The 23,775-nt window shown below is 41.2% G+C and overlaps 1 protein-coding gene across 1 annotated transcript; it reads right to left on the bottom strand.

Moving 5' to 3' along the window:
• Nucleotides 1-3,180: 3,180 nt before the first annotated feature.
• Nucleotides 3,181-15,435, bottom strand: LOC124286002 (adenosylhomocysteinase-like). The gene is made up of 9 exons (XM_046722319.1): nucleotides 15,336-15,435; nucleotides 12,772-12,962; nucleotides 11,008-11,136; nucleotides 10,095-10,194; nucleotides 8,076-8,188; nucleotides 6,918-7,125; nucleotides 5,354-5,559; nucleotides 4,489-4,683; nucleotides 3,181-3,747 (listed from the first exon to the last, which is right to left on the bottom strand). Exons 1-9 carry the CDS (start codon nucleotides 15,361-15,363, stop codon nucleotides 3,616-3,618), a joined length of 1,302 nt encoding a protein of 433 aa, XP_046578275.1. The 5' UTR covers nucleotides 15,364-15,435; the 3' UTR covers nucleotides 3,181-3,615.
• Nucleotides 15,436-23,775: the final 8,340 nt, after the last annotated feature.

Below are 23,775 nucleotides of genomic sequence, written 5' to 3'. Positions count from 1 at the left end.
TTTACTATGGTAACAGGTGTAGCTAGCAGGGTTTACTATGAGCAACAGGTGCAGCTAGCAGGGTTTACCATGGTAACAGGTGTAGCTAGCAGGGTTTACTATGAGCAAATGGTGCAGCTAGCAGGGTTTACCATGGTAACAGGTGTTGCTAGCAGGGTTTACTATGAGCAAATGGTGCAGCTAGCAGGGTTAACCATGGTAACAGGTGCAGCTAGCAGGGTTTACCATGGTAACAGGTGTAGTTAGCAGGGTTTACCATGGTAACAGGTGTAGCTAGCAGGGTTGACCATGGTAACAGGTGTAGCTATCAAGGTTTACCATGGTAACAGGTGTAGCTAGCAGGGTTTACTATGAGCAACTGGTGCAGCTAGCAGGGTTTACCATGGTAACAGGTGTAGCTAGCAGGGTTTACCATGGTAACAGGTGTAGCTAGCAGGGTTTACTATGGTAACAGGTGTAGCTATCAGGGTTTACCATGGTAACAGGTGTAGCTAGCAGGGTTTACTATGAGCAACTGGTGCAGCTAGCAGGGTTTACCATGGTAACAGGTGCAGCTAGCAGGGTTTACCATGGTAACAGGTGTAGCTAGCAGGGTTTACTATGGTAACAGGTGTAGCTAGTAGGGTTTACCATGGTAACAGGTGTAGCTAGCAGGGTTTACCGTGGTAACAGGTGTAGCTAGCAGGGTTTACTATGAGCAACTGGTGCAGCTAGCAGGGTTTACCATGGTAACAGGTGTAGCTAGCAGGGTTTACCATGGTAACAGGTGTAGCTAGCAGGGTTTACTATGAGCAACTGGTGCAGCTAGCAGGGTTTACCATGGTAACAGGTGTAGCTAGCAGGGTTTACCATGGTAACAGGTGTAGCTAGCAGGGTTTACCATGGTAACAGGTGTAGCTAGCAGGGTTTACTATGAGCAAATGGTGCAGCTAGCAGGGTTTACCATGGTAACAGGTGTAGCTAGCAGGGTTTACCATGGTAACAGGTGTAGCTAGCAGGGTTTACCATGGTAACAGGTGTAGCTAGCAGGGTTTACTATGAGCAACTGGTGCAGCTAGCAGGGTTTACCATGGTAACAGGTATAGCTAGCAGGGGTGCAGCTAGCAGGGTTTACTATGAGCAACTGGTGCAGCTAGTAGGGTTTACCATGGTAACAGGTGTAGCTAGCAGGGTTTACCATGGTAACAGGTGTAGCTAGCAGGGTTTACCAAGGTATCAGGTGGCACTAGCTCGTTACTAGGAGCAACACTGTCAATATAGCAGGATTAACAATGCGATGCCATCCTTAGCAGGGTCTACCATGACTAACAGGTGGCAGCACCAGGGTTAATAATGAGAAACAGGTGACAGTACCGGGGTTAATAATGAGATACAGGTGACAGTACCGGGGTTTACAATGGGAAACAGGTGGCAGTACCAGGGTTAATAATGAGAAACAGGTGACAGTACCGGGGTTAATAATGAGAAACAGGTGACAGTACCAGGGTTTACAATGAGAAACAGGTGGCAGTACCAGGGTTTACAATGAGAAACAGGTGGCAGTACCAGGGTTTACAATGAGAAACAGGTGGCAGTACCAGGGTTTACAATGAGAAACAGGTGGCAGTTCCAGGGTTTACAATGAGAAACAGGTGGCAGTTCCAGGGTTTACAATGAGAAACAGGTGGCAGTTCCAGGGTTTACAATGAGAAACAGGTGGCAGTTCCAGGGTTTACAATGAGAAACAGGTGGCAGTTCCAGGGTTTACAATGAGAAACAGGTGGCAGTACCAGGGTTTACAATGAGAAACAGGTGGCAGTACCAGGGTTTACAATGAGAACAGGTGGTAGTACCAGGGTTTACAATGAGAAACAGGTGGTAGTACCAGGGTTTACAATGAGAAACAGGTGGTAGTTCAGGGTTTACAGGTGGCAGTTCCAGGGTTTACAATGAAAACAGGTGGCAGTTCCAGGGTTTACAATGAGAAACAGGTGGCAGTTCCAGGGTTTACAATGAGAAACAGGTGGCAGTACCAGGGTTTACAATGAGAAACAGGTGGCAGTACCAGGGTTTACAATGAGAAACAGGTGGCAGTACCAGGGTTTACAATGAGAAACAGGTGGCAGTACCAGGGTTTACAATGAGAAACAGGTGGCAGTTCCAGGGTTTACAATGAGAAACAGGTGGCAGTTCCAGGGTTTACAATGAGAAACAGGTGGCAGTACCAGGGTTTACAATGAGAAACAGGTGGCAGTTCCAGGGTTTACAATGAGAAACAGGTGGCAGTTCCAGGGTTTACAATGAGAAACAGGTGGCAGTTCCAGGGTTTACAATGAGAAACAGGTGGCAGTTCCAGGGTTTACAATGAGAAACAGGTGGTAGTACCAGGGTTTACAATGAGAAACAGGTGGTAGTTCCAGGGTTTACAATGAGTTCCAAAATGAAAACAGGTGGCAGTTCCAGGGTTTACAATGAGAAACAGGTGGTAGTTCCAGGGTTTACAATGAGAAACAGGTGGCAGTTCCAGGGTTTACGAAGAAAAACAGGTGGCAGTTCCAGGGTTTACAATGAGAAACAGGTGGTAGTTCCAGGGTTTACAATGAGAAACAGGTGGTAGTACCAGGGTTTACAATGAGAAACAGGTGGCAGTTCCAGGGTTTACAATGAGAAACAGGTGGCAGTTCCAGGGTTTACAAAGAGAAACAGGTGGCAGTTCCAGGGTTTACAATGAGAAACAGGTGGCAGTACCAGGGTTTACAAAGGGAAACAGGTGGCAGTTCCAGGGTTTACAATTGGTAGTAGATGTAGCTAGTTGGGTTTACCCCTTTGTCCATACTTTCTTTGATTACTACAGTGTTTAAGAGAAACCATGTGAACCATGTGTTTTCTGTGAAAACCACTTTGTTCAGACAACATTCAAAACAAATACCTTGCAGTTGATGGATTGACTAAAACTGTTCAGGCAATTACTCTAACTAGAACTCTTGGTCATTTGACCAAATGACTGAAACTTTTAGTCTTTTGACCAAATGACTAATCGTTTTAGTAATTTGACCAAATGACTGAACATTTCTTGTCATTTGGGCAAATGACTGGTTTTACAGATTGACTGTAACATATACACACACATCTTTCTAAAATTAGGAGACATTTCATCTTCCATTTTTCATTCCTAAGTACAAGTCAATGCAACATCTTGGATTTGGTATTTTCAGTTTTTATTGCATATATGTCTGTACACCATCATCATCATGATAACAATGTTAACAAAAAAGATGAAATGCCATTCAAACATTGCAAAGCAATCATGAACGCCGAATAGATCCATATCTTAAAATATAGACAACCAAAAAGCTAAGCACAAAAACAATCAACAATCTGCTTAATAAAAATTCAGCATGATATATTTTGTTTCGTACACAACTGTCCCTTCTGCCCAGAGCAGGAAGATTAGCTTCCCCTCCCAGTACAACACAGAACCTTTCACTGTGTCAATACCACGATGCTAGTGATGAGCGAACTCTTCAAGAGTGGAGGCGTTAATAACTGTCGCCATGAGAATCAAGGAATGCTGGATGTATGTTGTGAGAGCATCAGATGACATGTGTTCCATGGACAAGGTGTCGATATGTTGTTTTAGTATCTGTAGTGGTCAGGTTTGAAGGGTCCTTGTGCAGGAATGCCGAGATATGAAGCCTGGTCTGAGGTCAGCTTGGTCAGTTTGACCCCAAGATGTTCCAGATGAGCTGCCGCGACTTCTTCATCAAGCTACAACAGAATATTTCATTGGAATCAAACACTGGCACACTTTTTCAGCTGCAGTCATCAATATTCTGGATACATTGAAGCAGTTTAAAACTCATACACAAACCCTGACTTCCCCAACTGCAAGCGCAAATAATCGTGACATATTGCCAAGCCATCCAACCACCATTTTAGAGGCTTTTTAGCAAGCTATATAGACAAACAGAGACAGGATGCATGTCATTACTTGTATGCACGTATCTCTGGTAAAACAATCTTATCAATAAATTTTCAGGTTCAACTCAATTGCACATTTAACAACAAAAATTCATTTTAACCAAGTCAGATGTGCCTAATGTCATTCATTAATCTATTTTAGTTCATCACAGTTTTGGAGAAAAGCCAATGATACTGTTACAGGTGTATATCGTTTTAATGAAACCATGAGCTCACACATGCAGCTGCTGATACATCAAATATTGTAATCAGAGCCAACCTTGGACTGCAACAGTTGATCAACAGATCCTAAGGGAGGTAACTGTGTAGCAAACTGTCGCTCCTATCTGAGGTTCCTGATGTTTACAGCCACCCATCCCCCTTTTTGACGACCCCTGCTGCCCACCACCCTCATCCGCTTTCTGATGACCTCTTTCATGCCTGTACCCTCCCAACTGGCCCTCCCTACTGGCCCTCCCAACTGGCCCTCCCTACTGGCCCTCCCAACTGGCCCATCCCTTCAGACTCCCTCCCACTCGTCAACCTTACCTTCTTGGGCAGCATGAAGACTCCGACCTTGTAGGTGTCAGCTTTGGCCCACAGCTCAATCTGTGCCAACACCTGGTTGGTGAAAGAGTTGCTCATGACGAAGCTTGGGTGCCCATGGGCACATCCAAGGTTCACAAGCCGACCCTCAGCCAGCAGGATGATGTGGCGGCCATTCTTCATTTCATACCTGTCAACCTGCAACAGCAGAATACAAAACTAGAATTCAGGACTGACTGGTGGTACCGATGACGACATGCCCGTACAGGTGGCAACCTTTGTTGTTTCTGCAGTACTATAGCGATGTGTCATTATTCCTGTCTGTGCCAGCCAGTAAATGACACTAGAGCATCAATATACTCAACTGGGGTATGATGACATACTTCTACCAAGTCATCAATGTACAGGTACACACCTGCACAGATGACAGTGGGGACCACACACCTGCACAGATGACAGTGGGGACCACACACCTGCACAGATGACAGTGGGGACCACACACCTGCACAGATGACAGTGGGGACCACACACCTGCACAGATGACAGTGGGGGCCACACACCTGCACAGATGACAGTGGGGACCACACACCTGCATAGATGACAGTGAGGTCCACACACCTGCACAGATGACAGTGGGGACCACACACCTGCACAGATGACAGTGGGGTCCACACACCTGCACAGATGATAGTGGGGACCATGGGATGACAGTGAGGTCCACACACCTGCATAGATGACAGTGAGGTCCACACACCTGCACAGATGACAGTGGGGTCCACACACCTGCATAGATGACAGTCAGGTCCACACACCTGCACAGATGACAGTGGGGACCACACACCTGCACAAATGAGACTGATGTACTCACCTGAGGCTTGACTTCCTCTTTCTTGGCACAGTTTTCATTCAAATATTTCACATCAATTTCACAGTCAAAATGTCCGATGTTGCACACGATAGTGTCCTCCAACATGTTGTCGGAGTCTTGGGGTCGAATGATGCCCTTGCAGCCTGTAGCTGTCACAAAGATGCGGGCGTGTTTCACAGCCTCCTCGATCGTTGTTACCTGGAAGCCTGAAACAGACAGACAGACAGACGTGGGATACAGTGTACACAAGCGGAGGGGGAAGTCATGTCAGCAAGCAAGACATATCAGTGTTAGAGAAGAAATGTCCCTTTGATCAGTATTTCTGTCATATTGCATGATGGGAGAGACTGAAGCATTTGATGACAGACATGTACTGGACCGGTCTTTGAATCCGCTCACATCAGTTTCTGGCATGCCTAAGGGACAACTCTTTCACAATATAACGTCACCCTGGCATAGTTTCGGTCATACATAGATGACGCAACTCTGCACATGCAATTAGCAGTGCCACCAAAATATGAGAAAACACCTGCTGAAAATTTGAGCAACAAGCAAAATGCATTAAAGCACAACTCTACTTCAACTAACATTCAAAAAGTTTTTCTTTGCTATTATATGCAGTCAGAAATATAATGATGGCCACCTGCGTGGGATTGACAACAACCACATCACCTTGCTAAACAACCCAATCTTATTACCCCTTTCTGAGTAAGAGTGTTTAGGACCAATTGTAACCCACATTTAAACCTGGTTTACAAAATGATACAGATAACTAAATATATTTTGTGAAGAGTGAGTGAGTTCAGTTTTACGCCGCACTCAGCAATATTCCGGCCATATGGCGGCGGTCTGTAAATAATCGAATCTGGACCAGACAATCCAGTGATCAACAGTATGAGCATCGATCTGCGCAAATGGGAAACGATGACATGTGTCAACCAAGTCAGTGAGCCTGACCACCCAATCCTGTTAGTCGCCTCTTACGACAAGCATGGGTTACCGAAGATCAACATTCTAACCCGGACCTTCACAGGTATTTTGTGAAGAAATTCTATTACAATTATTAACAAGAAGACAAAGTCATCAATATCCCCCCGCAATGGCAAAATACTCTTCATGATTATGTCTACGAGTTATGATTACGTCAAATATTTAGGTGTGTATATAGAAAAGTGGAAGGAGAGCATTGAAAGGTTTTAAAAGTTCTGCTCCAGAAAGGAGCACTACCACCAATTTCAGTTTAAGTCGAACTTGTTGCCATAGAAACGCCAAAAATATTTTATTCAGAATTCCAAAACTACCAAAAGGCACCAGTACACCACCAGATCTATGTATGTGCCAAGTTTGGTGAAGAAATATTGAACGCTTTTAGAGTTCTGCTCCAGAAAAGACAAATGTGCAACGGACGGACGGACGGAGTCCATTTTAATACCCCCCGCAAAACTCGTTGCAGGGGATAACAATTATTATATTTTTGGAGGCTCTAACCTTTAGACCACAACTGACAATATAATATTTGGAGTTTGACTCTGAGTCCCGTCCCACACTATGGATCAACACGTACCTTCCATGGCTGCCTGAAGTGCATTAATAGGATCAACCTCAGTGACCATGACACGTGCACCGAAGGCACGGAGGGCTTGTGCGCATCCCTTGCCGACATCGCCGTACCCAGCTACACAGGCCACCTTCCCCGCCAACATCACATCAGTTGCCCTCTTGATGCCGTCAACGAGAGACTCACGGCAACCGTACAAGTTGTCGAACTTGCTCTGTAAAAACGAGTACCATGACACTGAGTCTTGTTTGTAAAACATCAACAAAGGGAGGCAACCTCTTTTGCACAACAGTAAAGAATTTCACTCAAAAGATCATGCTACACTAAAACATCAGCATGTTGAGATGCATTTGTGATCTAAATGCGACACTCTGCAGAGAAAGTATCTATTGTGATGTTTTATGAGGAATTAAGTGAATCAAAGATCAATTAAAATTAGCGCCACAGGACCTCAGCACACCTGTTGATGTAGTCCAAAGATCAAAACGTCAACGACAGACATCCAACAAAAGTTGAATCCTGCTTGGATATTTATATACTCAAAGATATGAGCTGAAACCAATACCACACTTAAACACTGGATTTGATTTCATTTGGAAAGACAATAGCTGCAAGGTGGCAATTTTGAAAATCAAATTCAAACCTCTTGAAGAGAATCGTCTGTCTTGTTTGGGGATATGTTTTCAGCCCCACTACTAACTACACATACTGCAACTTTCATAACATTTTGGACGAGAAAGAGCTGAATAATGGCATTAACTTTCTGTATGGTCAAAGTGAAAGGTCACATGTGGGTCAAAAGTGAAAATATTATGAGAAAATGAACATATCTGCTGATCCTACAACAGATTTTACATAAACCAAATTTGAAACACATTTGAACCAAGTTTTTATTCAAGTTTGAACACGAATGACTGAATCAGAGCAATGAATAGTATTTTCCTTATTTCTGGTGTGGAGGCAATACTGCAAATCATTTTCAAACCACAAATTCAGCTTCATTTGTTGAGTAGCTGGTAGGACGATGGTAAACCCGACAGCAGACAAACAGGCTATGACAAGTTATGGATAAGTAAGGAATAGTTACTGGTACACGACATATCTAACTTTTAGTGACACAATTCATGACACATCAGGGAAGACAATGATGTTTGGTAATGTTACCTTGGTGACAGAGTCGTTGACATTTATGGCTGGGCATTTGAGACGTCCATCTGCCATCATCTTGTACAGGTTGTGGACCCCTGTTGTGGTTTCCTCGGACAAACCCCTGATACCTGCAGAGACATCATCAAAACCTAAAACCTGAACAGTGGTGACTTTACCCAACAACTGTGAGCGAGAGTTTTGTTTAAAACACCATTTTGAATGAAATGATATCCTAAAGAACTGTCGGAAATGCTAGAAAAATGCTTTTTAGCCTTAATATCTTTCTAAAGGTGATAAATGTACTATGTTGTCAATATATCAACTCGTCTATTGTCTACCTAATATTTATTGTAACTGATTTAACATGCCCATGCATTTAAAGGGCAGTTTAAAGGAGAGAATTTGGTACCAAAACAGCAACTTAAGATTTTTTCAGAGTTCAACAACAGAAATCTGAAATAGTCTTTACATTTATGCTAATAATACAGGTGGTGTAAAAATATGAATTAACGTGTTTTTAAGCAAATAAATGTTGAATGTTTGTGTTACTTTACTTAATTATCGTTTCTTTATTGAAGAAATATAATATAAATGTTAAGTCTTGATAAATAAGTTTCCCGTCATGCATGCACATCTTTATCACAGCGTCCACTATGGCCAACGATTTGTAGTCGATTATTGCATAGGTTTATAGGTTTTTTCTGCTTAAAAAAGACAGAGGTAAACCTTTCATTAGTTTAGAAAGGGTTTATTACAGAACTTGTAGAGCTGTTGGTATGTCTTAACAACAAGTTTACAATATTGTAAACAAATCAGACAAGACAGGGACCGTCTCAAATGCAAAACTGGGACGTAAAACCATCCTTGACAACTTTGACAAGGGAGTGCTTAGACGGGCGGTCTACAAACTTTATGAGAAGGAAAATATATATATTCTAAAGAAGCTACACCAGTGACTTCGTTAAATCTTTGGCCAATGTTCACAACTAGATTAAACTGACCGAATTACATCCATATTTTGTCAATGGAATATACTGTTGACATGCAAAACATTTATTAAAACGATGCACATTTCTACAATCAATCGATAAGATAACACAAGTGATAGGATTCTTTCCAATGTACAGTAATTCGTATGTTTATTTCAAAACAAACACACATACACAAATGATCCCTTACATAACCGATAATGTATGCTATAATGCATTACATATTCAACATTTTGCAGAAAGCACCTATTGAGATGACCCCTCGCCCGAGCGTGTGCTCAGGTGTCAATTTCACCTGTCGATACCGTGGATGCTGATGACGTAACACAGGCAGTTAATGTTTGTATCAATTAACGTCCCACTACCCCTTATTTTTTGGTATTTTCATCAGTAAAAACACATTTTAGAGCATGTCTCAAAATTTATTCCCTCGGTCTACATTAGGTAGATGTTTCTTGAAGTGATATTTGTTATTTAAGTAACTGTAATACCTCTGAATTTTAAATATAGGTCAAAAAGCATTTTTCTAGCATTTCCGACAGTACTTTAGGCTTTTGCTTTTTGGTGAAATCCACAAGGTGAAGTGCTTACAAACTCAGGAGGCAATGATAGGTTCCTGTCATGCTAAGGGAGACAACTCCCCATAGTGATTTGAAGCACCTATGACAATTATGTCACCTGTGCCTCACTTCACCGACTGAAGAACAAAGTAAACTTGTTTGTTGGTTCATGGTACCCATAATCATTACATAGTCATCAAGTCATTAAAATCTATCTACAGATACCTGAATTACAGGTAGGAACTTTTACTTGAGAAATGTATTTTACAATGATTTCTTCTCATGACATGTTGGCAAATACTACTCTACTCTTCCTGAGATACTTCATGCTGTCATAGGAGGACTAGTGGGAATGTGTACTTATGTAATACACCTTGAAAAGAGTGTGGAATGGCAACCCCAAAAAGGAGGTTTACAAGACATCGAAGCATGTATTTGCATTCTTAAAACAGTATCAAATTAGTCAAGTTGTTTCAGGTGGTTACCTTCAAGGTACTGTGGAAATTTCTCGTGTACCAGATTTGTGAGATCACCACCATCATCAAGGATCATGTTGAGGGGTTTGCCATTAGGGAATACCAGAGTCTGCAGAGTAGAAGATAATAAATAAAACATGCAGCCACACGCAGCGACAAGGTCTACATTAATCCTAACATGTCGTTTGTTCTCCATTTGACGACACACTCAGCAACATTCAATCTACATGACCTCTTTCTTAATTGAGTGAGTTCAGTTTTACACTGCTGTATAGCACCGGTCTGTAAATGATGAGTTTCGACCAGACAATCGAGTGATCAACAGCATGAGCATCGATCTACGCAACTGGTCTTAAATAATTGTGCATCCACCCACACAACTAGGACACGATGGCATGCTATCAACCAAGTGACTTTAGTTTTATATTGCAATATTCACGTAGCAATATTAACGAGCGTGACAAGCGAACGCTTTAACCATTAAGGCTATTCCACCGCGCCCCTCCAGGTCACCAAGCCTTACTAGAGTGACGACATGACACATAAAGAGGTGAGGTGAAATTGGGTTTTACGTCGTGCTTGAGAATTATTTCGCTCATATGACGACGTGCATGTGTATGTGTATGTGCGGCTGCTTGTACTAGCCCAGACTGAAGCTGGTTCAATAGTGCTAGCCCACTGAGATACCATGCCGCAGTGAAGCATGAATACCCCACTCAGACACATTATACTGACTCCGAGCCAACCAGTCCTTCTTGTACCCATTAATGTCGAGCACCATGCAGGGACAACAAGTACCACATTTTAACGTCTTTTGGTATGACGCGGTCGGGGATCGAACCCGAGGCCTTCCGCTCTCCGGGCGGACGCTTTAACCACTACACCACGGAGGCGGTCCAACACATAAAGAAGATCTACTCACTTGTTCAATGCACCACACATACTCTTCATCTGTCTCCCCCTTCCACGCATACACAGGGACGCCAGTCTTAGCTATGGCTGCAGCGGCGAAGTCTTGTGTAGAGAAGATGTTGCAGCTTGACCACTGGACCTGAATCAACGAAGTAGATGTGAAGTGAAGAACGCCAGAGCAACATCATTCATTTGAGATTGGGAACACAGGTGTAAATAGAAGTGACAAAACCCTTTCCACAGGGAACACCAGTGTTACATTCTTCATGTGAGGTGGGGAACACCAGTGTAACATTGTACGTGTGAGGTGGGGAACACCAGTGTAACATTGTAATGCGTGTGAGGTGGGGAACACCAGTGTAACATTGTTCATGTGAGGTGGGGAACACCAGTGTAACATTGTTCATTTGAGGTGGGGAACACCAGTGTAATATTGTACATGTGTGGTGGTGAACATCAGTGGAACATTGTACATGTGAGGTGGGGAACACCAGTGTAACATTGTACATTTGAGGTGGGGAACACCAGTGTTACATTGTACATGTGAGGTGGGGAACACCAGTGTAACATTGTACATTTGAGGTGGGGAACACCAGTGTAACATTGTACATGTGTGGTGGGGAACACCAGTGTAACATTGTACATTTGAGGTGGGGAATACCAGAGCAACACTACATTTGAGGTGGGGGAACACCAGTGTAACATTGTACATTTGAGGTGGGGAACACCAGTGTAACATTGTACATTTGAGGTGGGGAATACCAGTGTAACATTGTTCATGTGAGGTGGGGAACACCAGTGTAACATTGTACATGTGTGGTGGTAAACATCAGTGAAACATTGTACATGTGAGGTGGGGAACACCAGTGTAACATTGTACATTTGAGGTGGGGATCACCATTGTAATATTGTACATGTGAGGTGGGGGAACACCAGTGTAACATTGTACATGTGTGGTGGGGAACACCAGTGTAACATTGTACATTTGAGGTGGGGAATACCAGAGCAACACTACATTTGAGGTGGGGGAACACCAGTGTAACATTGTACATTTGAGGTGGGGAACACCAGTGTAACATTGTACATGTGTGGTGGGGAACACCAGTGTAACATTGTACATTTGAGGTGGGGAATACCAGAGCAACACTACATTTGAGGTGGGGGAACACCAGTGTAACATTGTACATTTGAGGTGGGGAACACCAGTGTAACATTGTACATTTGAGGTGGGGAATACCAGTGTAACATTGTTCATGTGAGGTGGGGAACACCAGTGTAACATTGTACATGTGTGGTGGTAAACATCAGTGAAACATTGTACATGTGAGGTGGGGAACACCAGTGTAACATTGTACATTTGAGGTGCGGAATACCAGAGCAACATTGTACATGTGAGGTGGGGGAACACCAGTGTAACATTGTACATGTGAGGTGGGGAACACCAGTGTTACATTGTACATTTGAGGTGGGGAACACCAGTGTAACATTGTACATGTGTGGTGGTGAACATCAGTGTAACATTGTACATTTGAGGTGGGGAATACCAGAGCAACACTACATTTGAGGTGGGGGAGCACCAGTGTAACATTGTACATTTGAGGTGGGGGAACACCAGTGTAACATTGTACATTTGAGGTGGGGAATACCAGTGTAACATTGTTCATGTGAGGTGGGGAACACCAGTGTAACATTGTACATTTGAGGTGGGGAATACCAGAGCAACACTACATTTGAGGTGGGGAGCGCTAGTATTTTTATGATAAAGCTGTCGTACCTCAGCCCCGAGTTCCTGCAGAGTTTCAATGAGGACGGCAGTCTGCACCGTCATATGGAGGCAGCCAGCGATGCGGGCTCCAGCCAGGGGTTTCTTGGGTCCGTACACCTTCCTCATCATCATCAACCCTGGCATCTCATTCTCTGCGATGTCAAGAGCTTTACGCCCCATCTCGGCTTGGCCGATATCGGCTGAAAAAAACAGAAGAGAAAACTGCAACATTTCTGCATATCAAGAACTTAACCTCTCAAACAGCGTTGTGGAGTCTGTTTTGGGGAGCTTTGTTAGTGCAAGCCCAGCCCCTGATGTGTCATGGTGTTAGCAATGTGCGGTGCAGGTGCATTTACTGTACTTGCTGTGTTTGTCCTAAACCTCTCTCCATAATGTTTTACATACACAATCTTCCCAAGTGACACCAATACCAGTAATTATTCCCCAAGTAAAACAGATAATCCTCCCACCATGTTAAAAGATGTTTGTCTACATCACAAAGATACAATACACGTCATCTACAGTCAACAGAAATGTAGGTGGTAATACTGAGTGAGTTTAGTTTTACACCGCTTTTAGCAATATCCCAGCAATATCATGGGGGGGGGGGGACACCAGAAATGGGTTTCACACATTGTACCCATGTGGGGAATCGAATCCGGGTCTTCGGCGTAACGAGCAAACGCTTTAACCACTAGGCTACCCCGCTGTCCCAGGTGGCAATAGCAACAGTAGACAGCCTAAATATATAACCAACAGTGAAATCTGTCATAATTTAAACACACCTCACAGGGGTGGAAATAACCCATTGCCCGACGCCCCAGTCCAGTGTTTTTTCTGTCGGGCAAGCAAATTTGTATATCACACTGTACCGGTGACTTTCCAATGTTAATTATGTTTATTTAAAAAATCAACAAGAAAATCGGCCAGTATAGTAGAAAAATTATCAGGGCAAGTGATTTTACATGTGCCACTGTACCGGAGTACACTAGCAATTTTAAAGTTATTTCCACCCCTGACCTCAGCAAACCTATGGCATACATATATCCATAGCATGTCGCTTCAATGTATGCATACAAATTAAATATTCACTGCCATCCAAAGATAAAATTAAGCTTCTATAGAAAATTAAAAATACATAACATTATGACCAATTAATTCTGAGCTGCTTCTGCATAAATAAGCATGAATATTCATAAACAAAAAACAGAAAGTATCACTGCATCCTTTAAACTTGCATGTCAACATTTGCTTACTGATCTTTAACGATGGAATGAATTCAAGACACTAAACAAACATGGACATGTTCATGGTGAAATTACATGCATACTACTGTAAGCTTATGTGACACTGTACACACTTGGGGAAGCACTCAAACAGATACAAGTAGAAGTCACCTGATACTATGTTTTGAGCAGAATTATCATTCTTTAAAGGTCAACTGATGGTAAATAAAAAACCAAAATGACTGGACCCCAAAGAGTAAAAGTACAATAAATACCTAAACAATGTAATACCTAATGTCAGCAAAGTCTCAAGTTGAAATTACAAGTTACATATCCAATTACACAACTCAATTCTATAAATAATGTCCATATAGCACAGTTATTATTTACGATTCTGCAACATCTTTACAGGATCAGCACCATGTGCATGGGCGGATCCAGGATATTTGAAGGGGTTCAGGGGTTAGAACCCCACCCACCCACTCTTGGCTCCACCAATGCAAAAAAAAAAATTCAATGTGGTCTTAAGGCATTTTCAAAGGTGTGTGTGTGGAGGGGGGGCGAACCTGGATCTGCCCATGATGTGATACTTGTATACCCTACACATGCTCCTGAATACAAATGACAAATCATAATGTAGGGCAAAGCATGTATTATTCATTGTATGTGCGTGACTGTGGGCTCCAATAATCTGAACAGATGATTTTGTACCTGACAATGTGACCATGTCAGTTGGCAGATTGAAAGAAAACACCCATTATCACTAGTCAAGATGGGGATGACTGTCTACTATCACCAGTCAGGACACAACTATTTGCAAAACCATCCGGAATCCAGTAAATCAATTAAATGCATGGTAAACTGGTGGATATGAGCATCAGAGCGTGGAGTTATCCCATGGATGGCATCCAGATCTTGTCAGCCCACTGAAGGGGCTACCTCTTCGATCACGTAGATCAAGCTTCCGAACTCGGATAAAATGTCCGCGGTTCGAATCCATCGCGTGAAACGTTATGCATGCTACACATACATGAATATGTTCAACTGTTAAAGAATATACGTGTAAGTGATCTTCACAGAACAGTTTCGATCATCGAACGTCATTGCTCCAAAAATTTGTACACACGAGTTTTATGACTGACTTCTTGTGTGCAAAAATCAAATGCAGTTTATATAAGGAAGTACAAGTGCAAAAATTGAAATCGAAAACACGAAAATCAAGCTGGGTCATAATTGATAAATAAAATCAAAACGGGCCTGCAACGTTTCCCTGTAGCAGACAAGTAATGTTATATAGAGACATTTATACACATATGCATCAGTGGATATCACTGTCATGGCACATACCGACTTTGTATGGTGGTTTCTGGGCCATTGTGGAGAGTGAACACTGTACACTAGCACGTGTCAAATCTAAGAGAGGATGAATGCGGTTGTCGCCAGCCTTTTATACCTTTCTGACGGAGAAAACGTCACGTGGTACCGGTATTTCATTGTCATTGGTTAAAATGGTACCGGCCCACTGTGACCTGTAAAGTTTGACCTTTGCCCTACTAACGTTATGGACGCAGAGTAAAGAGGATCTTGATGGGTGTATGAGTCAGCTGCCATTAGGAATTTTAGTCTTTATTCAGGTGTATGTACGTACGGTCCATGGTTAGTACAAACATAGCGAACAGACTTTCTGCATCATATTTGGTCAGTCAAAATGTCTCAAACCGAAATCTAAAAGGGACTTCAAAAGCATGTCAATGCAGATAAATCTTTGGTACGTATGGAAAACATGACCACCTGATTCTGTAATTTGTTTTATTACTGGATTTCGTGGCACTGAGGTTATTGTTTCTTTAGATCTACTCATACACGAGTTTCAAGAGAATTTTGCTCGATAACGAAATTAACTTTGTATTATTAACTTTTATGGTAATCTTTTTTCGATTATACATGTGCATGACTCATCTTACGTTGACAACAGGTTTTTGGCTAAACTAGATACCCCATCAGGACCCTCAATCAAGTGAACGATTCACTGTATATTTCCATTCAGATACGAGAAAGCTCTTTCTTGTGCAGGTGATTTGGTAGACTAACGTGACATAACATCTAAAATGAACAAATATCACAGACAAAACGGTTCCTTTAGTATATTTATAAAAGTCAATAAAAAGGAGCCCAGAGGTTTTTTTAACAATTTTCAGATACCTGAAACTGTGGTAATCTAGACTTGCCATACATTCTAGACTTAGATGGGCTGTATTGGTTGTTTTTGTTTCAGAGTCTGTAGTGAATGCATGAGTGAATGAGTATGATTTTACGCCGCATTTAACTTCTACTGATTGAGCTTGATTTAAAACAATGGCATCGTTTTGTTTTTGCTTTTTTGTGTTTTGTATCTAAAAGAGATGTTCTATAAATCTAACAGTTTATTTTTTTAGAGATTTTGTTTTCATTTCAAGCAACGTGGTTTCGTTATGTTAAGTTGTTTCGTGTTTTAGAGACATATATACACAAAACATTGCTCCGAAAATATAAACAATGACTTTGGCTGAATCGTAGTGACACAATGTATTTTGAAATGTATAAGTAGGAACATTTCTGGCGCGTGTACAGGTACGTTCGTGTGCGCGTCCGCGTCCGTGCGTGGCGTGTGAAGCCGAAAGCGAATGTCCAACTGAATGCACTACGTAAACAATGCCGTTATCCGACTGAAACAAGCGGCATTTATCTAAAGCTGCATATCTTTTTTTCAGCAGAAAATGTACCTACGAAATCATTTTATATAGCTACATGGTCGAGGAATGTATGATTTTGTAGTACCACGTTCCAGCAATTCCATTGTCCCAAAAGAAATTGAGAATAAATTACTGTAACATCCTTCCAAAAATGTTTTTTTGATAAGTCTAAAAAGGGAGGTGGGGTTGCACTTATGACCAAAATTACTTGTTATACAACTATAACCTGTCTAGATATTTACCAGAAAAATCTATTGTAGAGCTTGTCAACGAAACCCTGGCACGCGTGGTAACGGTACATGTGTCACTCGTTAATTAACATGAACTTCATTCGTGACATATTTTCCGCAAACAAGCATGACTCGTAGCCTATTTAATAAACGCACTCATCCCCGACTCTCCATCCTCAATTTATTCCCCTCCCTCGTCACAGATTAAAATTATTCTATTTATTGCTGTAACCTTCACATCTAAAAAGAAATATTATGAATTAAAATCAACGCAATTAACTACCAATTAACAACTGAACACCTCAGTAACATGTGTGATATCCATATTCATGAAAGACAGACAGACAGACAAAATAGTTTATTTTTGTGTCACGTGAATGTACATGTCAAAAAATGGCAACGGTAAAAAGACATAGAAAAATACAGACACCAGGCCAGATGGCCAACGAGACACACTAGACAATATGTGCATAAAATGTATAAAATATAAGATTAAAACATTAAGGAGATAAGCAAGAATCAATCAAACGCTGGCTGAATGTTTAGCCATTGGTCAGTCGATTGTGACGACTCCTGACATACACTGATAAGAAACCTGCCTCGTCAGCAGTTTAGAGAGAGGAATGAATGTCAACATACACGAAAACAATCTTGCCGCCATTAGGGATTGTTAAACAAAATATGTCATGTTCATCCTCAACGACGAGAGGGGTGGGGAGCCTCCAGGCAGAGAAAGACCCCCTCATGAACTCAAGTCCACAGACAGAGCAGACCCTAGAAGATGAGGGTTGACCATCTCGCTTCACTCCCATTATGACTGATTACCTGGATTGTCTAACCACGCATGAGTGATTTCTCCATGGGTCAGTGTGAGCCGTGGAGTCACTGATCCGTAAAATCTGTTTCGGAGAGGCTATTGGAGAGAAGATCTTGGGGGTCTCAAAATGCTTACTAATGAGATTAAATTAATTAAAGGGGTTTATCAATTAAGATATGTCCAAGTGATCTGACAATAAAGAGATTACAAACAGTTAGTTTATTTTCAAACACTTAGTAATAAGATTAATGAAAGTTATTCTTCTAAGCAGGAAATGCAAGTTAATTAAGTAACTAAATACGTGGAGAGGCTAGTTGGAGTATAGATGAACGTAAAAAGAATTTCGAGTGTAGAGAATGCCTGATATGATGTGGGAAAAGTCCGCAGTCTAGACTACCAGTTGTCCGACATTCATTTTTGTGGAAGTCGTGGTGGCTGAGCGGATTAGACGGCTGACTTTGTGTGCTGGCGATTTGGTGCCTGACTCTGAGGGAGTGGGTTCGAATCCCGGAAGGGACTCAATACAAAGTACGAGAATTTGTATTTTACTAAGAAAGTGTAATCCCAAATTTAACATATGTTGAACTATAATACAAGTCAATATATATGATAAAATAGATTTATGTATGTTTTTGAATATTGAAATATATATGCTTTATATATATATATGTGTGTGTGTGTGTGTGTGTGTTGATAAGTTGCTGATGTTGACTATAATATAAGTAAAATATATGATAAAATATATTTCTATATATTTGTGAATGTTATATATGTGTGAGATATATATGCAAATAAGTATAGTAAAATAATAAATAATAAAAATATACGATGAAATATATTTATGTTGTCTTTGTTTTTATTTTGTGGTAACACCCCTGTTAAGTTTGAAATGGATTGCCTACTTCGTCTAACAAGCAAAGTCACTCAACCCTGACTATGCCTGTGTTGTCTAATTGCTACTGTTTACCTGTTTTAAAAATTAGACGAAACAGGTTGATACCTTATGACTACTCCCAATTTGACTACCCGTCCGATATACAATCTGTTCCAGTCAAATGTTTTTTAATTACTAGCTCTCTCCCTTCCGTCAGGTAGATAGTTCCACCATAAAACATATATATATGTATAAATAGCAGTTATAGCTGTGCCAGGTTCATATGATATTTATTCAGCTAATTACATAACAAGGTATAATTCAACTGCTAAAATATATAAATATGATCACAACAATAGGTATTCATGTCTCCATGACAATAACATGTCGGGTTACGTTAGGTCATTGTTGTAGAAGAGTTCAAGGGACTAGTCAGTGGTCGAAGAGGTATCCCAGTGGTTTCCATCCATGAAGAGGACATCAGTCTGCTGTAACGTTGAGAGTACTTCTTCCGTAGAAAACACCAGCAACTTGTCACCGTCTCCGTCTTCAACAGCAAGAAAGCGACGTCCATCAGATGTAGTAGTCCATCTTCCTTCTTGGGTGACATCTCTACGATTTTCAGGCAATGCAGGAGTGCCTTCTGTGTCTATACAAGGATGACTTCATACTAGACAGAGGTTGTGCAACAGCAGGCAGTTGGCGGAGCGCTTCATTATAGGTCAGGGACATTTGAGTTCACTCATAGCTGGCTCTTTTTCTCTTTTTTCAATTTTTAAAAATTTATTTATTTAATTTTTTATTTCAAGGTAAATGCTGGTATCAATCACACAATACATTTACATGAACAGAAAATGACATGAAGACCAGAATTTGTAAAACATATCGACTCTATTAGACATTTCAGCTGCACATTTAGTATCGATTATAATAATCCCGGACTTTGTATTTTAATGTTTTTGTTTATGGTCAAATAAAGTCTTTTTGAAAATCAAGATGATTATATTAGTGAGTCATTGTTTCTCTCTGGAAAACCAGCGTGTATCCTTTCTTTATTAAAGTTAATTTCTATTTGAGCTTTTTCTTTTCGCCAATCTTCCAGTTTGATCCACAGTGGCCGTACATGTTCACATTCCCAAAATACATGCTGCAATGTATCCGTTTTGTAGGAACAAAAGTCACATCTATCTGATTTGGTAGAGTCCATTCTTTGTAAACGGATATTAGTTGGTAGGGCTGGATATTGCCCTGATTCTCATATTGCGATATATTGCAATAATTCAAGAGATATTGCAATATATATTGTGATATATTGACTGGAAGGTTTCTGTCCCAGTGCGTACATCATAAATTCATAATAGCTCTATGTGTGCGACATCATCTTCTTAGTTGCTGTGACACCATACTTTCAGGCTCCCTGGCCCATTGTGTATGGGTGTATGCCAATGGTTTACAGATAAATGATATAGAGCCTTAATGTGGAATGTTTGATTGAAGTAACTGTATTGAAACAAAGTTTGGCGAACATAATGATAAAGGTAATAGTATAACATGATTTCCATGGTCAGTGTTGTTTGCTTCAACAGAATGCACTTCAGTGCAGTATGTCATTATTGTTACTGTTTGTCAGTGATCATTCAGATTCAACTCCAACATAAACATGTGTTTACATGAACTGTTGTAAAATGAAACAAACACATGATTTAGGTGAACTACTTGAGCATAAAATATCATGTGACCTCCAATAACTAAGATCATTGACTAGATTGGCATTATACATTCCTACAAGATTTATAAAACTTTGGCCTTTATCATAAATTGATAACATATGTCCCATTATGAAACAAAACAAAAATAACAAAATAAATGTGAAAAGTGAAATGGTCACTCAGAGCCAGTAGCTCTACTTATAAGTCCAAATAAAGGATTGGTAAAATCTTTGAAGGGCATTTAGGAGTGGAATGCATAAGAAAAGCAAGATTTATGGATGTCAACTTCTTTATTGTGAATATTCATGACCTGATGAAGGAGCAAGTATACACTCCAAAACGTTGTGTTATTCACAACAAGAACATAACTTGCTTTTCTAAAGAGGTTGGTCCATATGAGGCCACTTAATTCCTCCAACACGTCACATATGAAACCATTCAAACCCCAAAACCTAAAGCATTTGGTAGAATATTTGGCACTTTTGGAGCCACTTATAATGACACTCCCACTTGTAAAATGTTACATGAAACAGAAAAGAAACAAAGGTATATTTGGCACTTTTAGAGCACATTTTGTTGCTATGGAAATCAAGGGCAGATAATTCAAATGGACCTAAGTTTGGATGACCTAATATATTGCAGAATCTGAACCATATCGCGATCATCGTATCGCCAGATACTGTACCGGTATATACCGGTAATATTGCACAGCCCTATTAGTTGGTAGGATATGGTGTCATTATGGTGTAGGATTTTGTACTGGAACCACTGGATGTTTGAATGGGTGGTGCACCAAAAGCTATCATGTTATATTTGGTTTTGACAGGAATGTTACATTGCAACTCATGATACCACTTATTAATGTGTTGGTTTTTGATACAGTGTTTCCCAATATGTGTTGAATAATTATAATACCCTGATCCTTGATGTTGTACAAAGATGTCAAAGATGCCTGACTCTTTTTCTCAGTGTACCCGAGTCTGGTATTGTCAGGCCCGTGATTGTGCTCTCCAGTAACTGTTCTGAGTAAATCTCCAGTTGTTGACAAGTTGCTTCTACATCTTGGAACAACACACTTCCACTGAGTAAATCTCCAGTTGTTGACAAGTTGCTTCTACATCTTGGAACAACACACTTCCAGTAGTCAGCCACGTTGCCGGGTGTCGAAGATATATTGGTCGACTCAGCTGCGTCATTATATTCGCTCAGGCGTGAAGACAATAATCCAGATATTGAAGCAGCTACTCACTCACCACGAGTGTAAAATAATCCAGCTTGGGACCAGACAATCCGATCAATAATTTCATGGGCATCTGTCTACGCCATTGGGCTACGATGACATGCATCAACCAAGTTAGGGTGCCTGGTTACTCTGTCACCTCTTACGACACGCATGCGTTGCTGAAAATCAGTTCTAACCTTCAGGGGTCTTCGGAAGAAGTAGGTTAGGTACATGTAGGTAGGCACACTCAACTCCCTGATCGTACCTAGTAGGACCCGTACACTTGTCAGAGGGGTACAAACGTGATCCAGACCACCAGTTGTCATGCAGATATCTGACCTCTGTGCTTGTTACTAGGTGCCTCACTCATACCGCGTGCTTTCGAATCCATGATCAGACTCACCCCCCAAAAGCACTAGAATCTGTACTTTCCCAGTTTAATCATGTGACAAGGTGTGGTCATAATTCTTATTGGCGTTTGTATTCTTTTCTCTGTTAATTTAAAATACCAAACATAATACGTCAATTAACCAACAAACATCTCCAACGATACCAGAATGACGGTTCGCAGCAAACCCTGTGCCTCTCAATCCTACAGGTGTCGACCTGGCAGCAACGCCTGAGTTTCTCAGTCCAGTTGGAGTCGATCTGGACGCACTACCAGCGTCTCTGAATCTGCAGATATCGATCTGGACGCACTACCTGCGTCTCTCAATGCTATAGGTGTTAAGCTGACAGGAAAACCTGCGTCCCTGAATATTATAGGTGTCGGTCTACCATCACTTCCTTTGTCTCTCAGTCCTATAGGTGTCTACCTGGCAGCATCCTCGATAATCTCCAGGGTATACGTTACGATCACTCTCCACTATACCCTGGATGCATCCACGGCCCGATGATATTATTACCTCCCTTTGCTGGCTTTTTATCCAATCAGGTGTCTACGCTGGGAAGTTGAGCGAACCAATCAAAGCTCACTTTCGCTTCTAAATTATCTAACCGTTTAAACTTAGCAGCACAGTTGATGCAGAGGTACTCTGAAAGCGGTAGAAGGAGTTCTTTCATATATATTTTAAAAGTTTCAGATCTGTCAATTTGTCTGTATGATTTCCTCAAAAATCTGAGTGGCACTGCGAACAAACCTTCGCGACTGCGACCGCTATCTTTGTTGACACTGGCAAGATCGGATGTAACGGCGACTTAGCTGATTGGCTACTGTGTGAATGCGGAGCCAGCAAAGGGAGGTAATATAATTATCGGGCCAAGCCGTGGATGCATCAAGGGTATAGTGGAGAGTGATCGTAACGTATAGGTATATATACCCTAGAGATTATCGAGGATGACCTGGCAGCAGCATCTCGCATGAATCCTATTTTGCAACGGTCGCCTTTACGCAGTCACTCCTGTATAGTGCCAGGTGGGTAACACATGTAACGTGTAATGAGCAGATGCCAGACCATCCTGTCGTCCCATCCTCGTATCGGCAATGGGTTTTCTTGCAACACGTGGAAATATGAAAACATAATTATTCCAGTTTTATTAGCACCAAATCACACACTAAACTGTTTCCGTGTCAATCATGGATTTCTATGAGATTTAAACGAGGCTATTTAAATGAGACGGTTCAAGGTCGGAAGCTGGGGAAGGGATATTTAATATCACGGCAGAAGTGCTGTCCAATTGTCTGACATGGGCCATTTCATCACCTCTGCTTGGATAGGACTTACTCTGTATTAAATTGTTATTAGCACAATATTGAAAACAACAACTGAAAAATGTTTCATGAGAACATGTACTTGTGGTGTCTGTCTCGGTAGAAGAGAAGGGAAAAAAAGAAACCATTGTTGACTGATGACCAACCACTGTGTTTATTTAAGTTGTGTATCATTAATTATTATCGATTAATGGCGAAAATATATACCAGCTATTGAGTAGAGACGCACAAGAAATCAGCTCTAATTCAAGTTAGTGAAACCGTTATTGAACTATCAACTGATTGGATTACAATCACAAAAGAATGCTCTAGATCTACACTATGATGATGGCCGCAGACAGCAAAGTAGCAGCGAACAGTGTGTTTGTTGTTTGACGCCGCACTCAGCAATATTGAGGATATATAATATAGTGCATTTATATGGTGCCATTTCCAAACATAAGGATGCTCAAAGCGCACAATCTGGTTGAATATTGACAGTCAGGGAAAGCT

The sequence above is a fragment of the Haliotis rubra genome, unplaced genomic scaffold (assembly GCF_003918875.1).
Source record: "Haliotis rubra isolate DU_JTF1 unplaced genomic scaffold, ASM391887v1 Scf372, whole genome shotgun sequence".
Classification (NCBI taxonomy): Eukaryota; Metazoa; Mollusca; class Gastropoda; order Lepetellida; family Haliotidae; genus Haliotis; species Haliotis rubra.
Note: the sequence above shows the minus strand (reverse complement) of the source record. Positions and strands in the feature narration are given on the sequence as shown.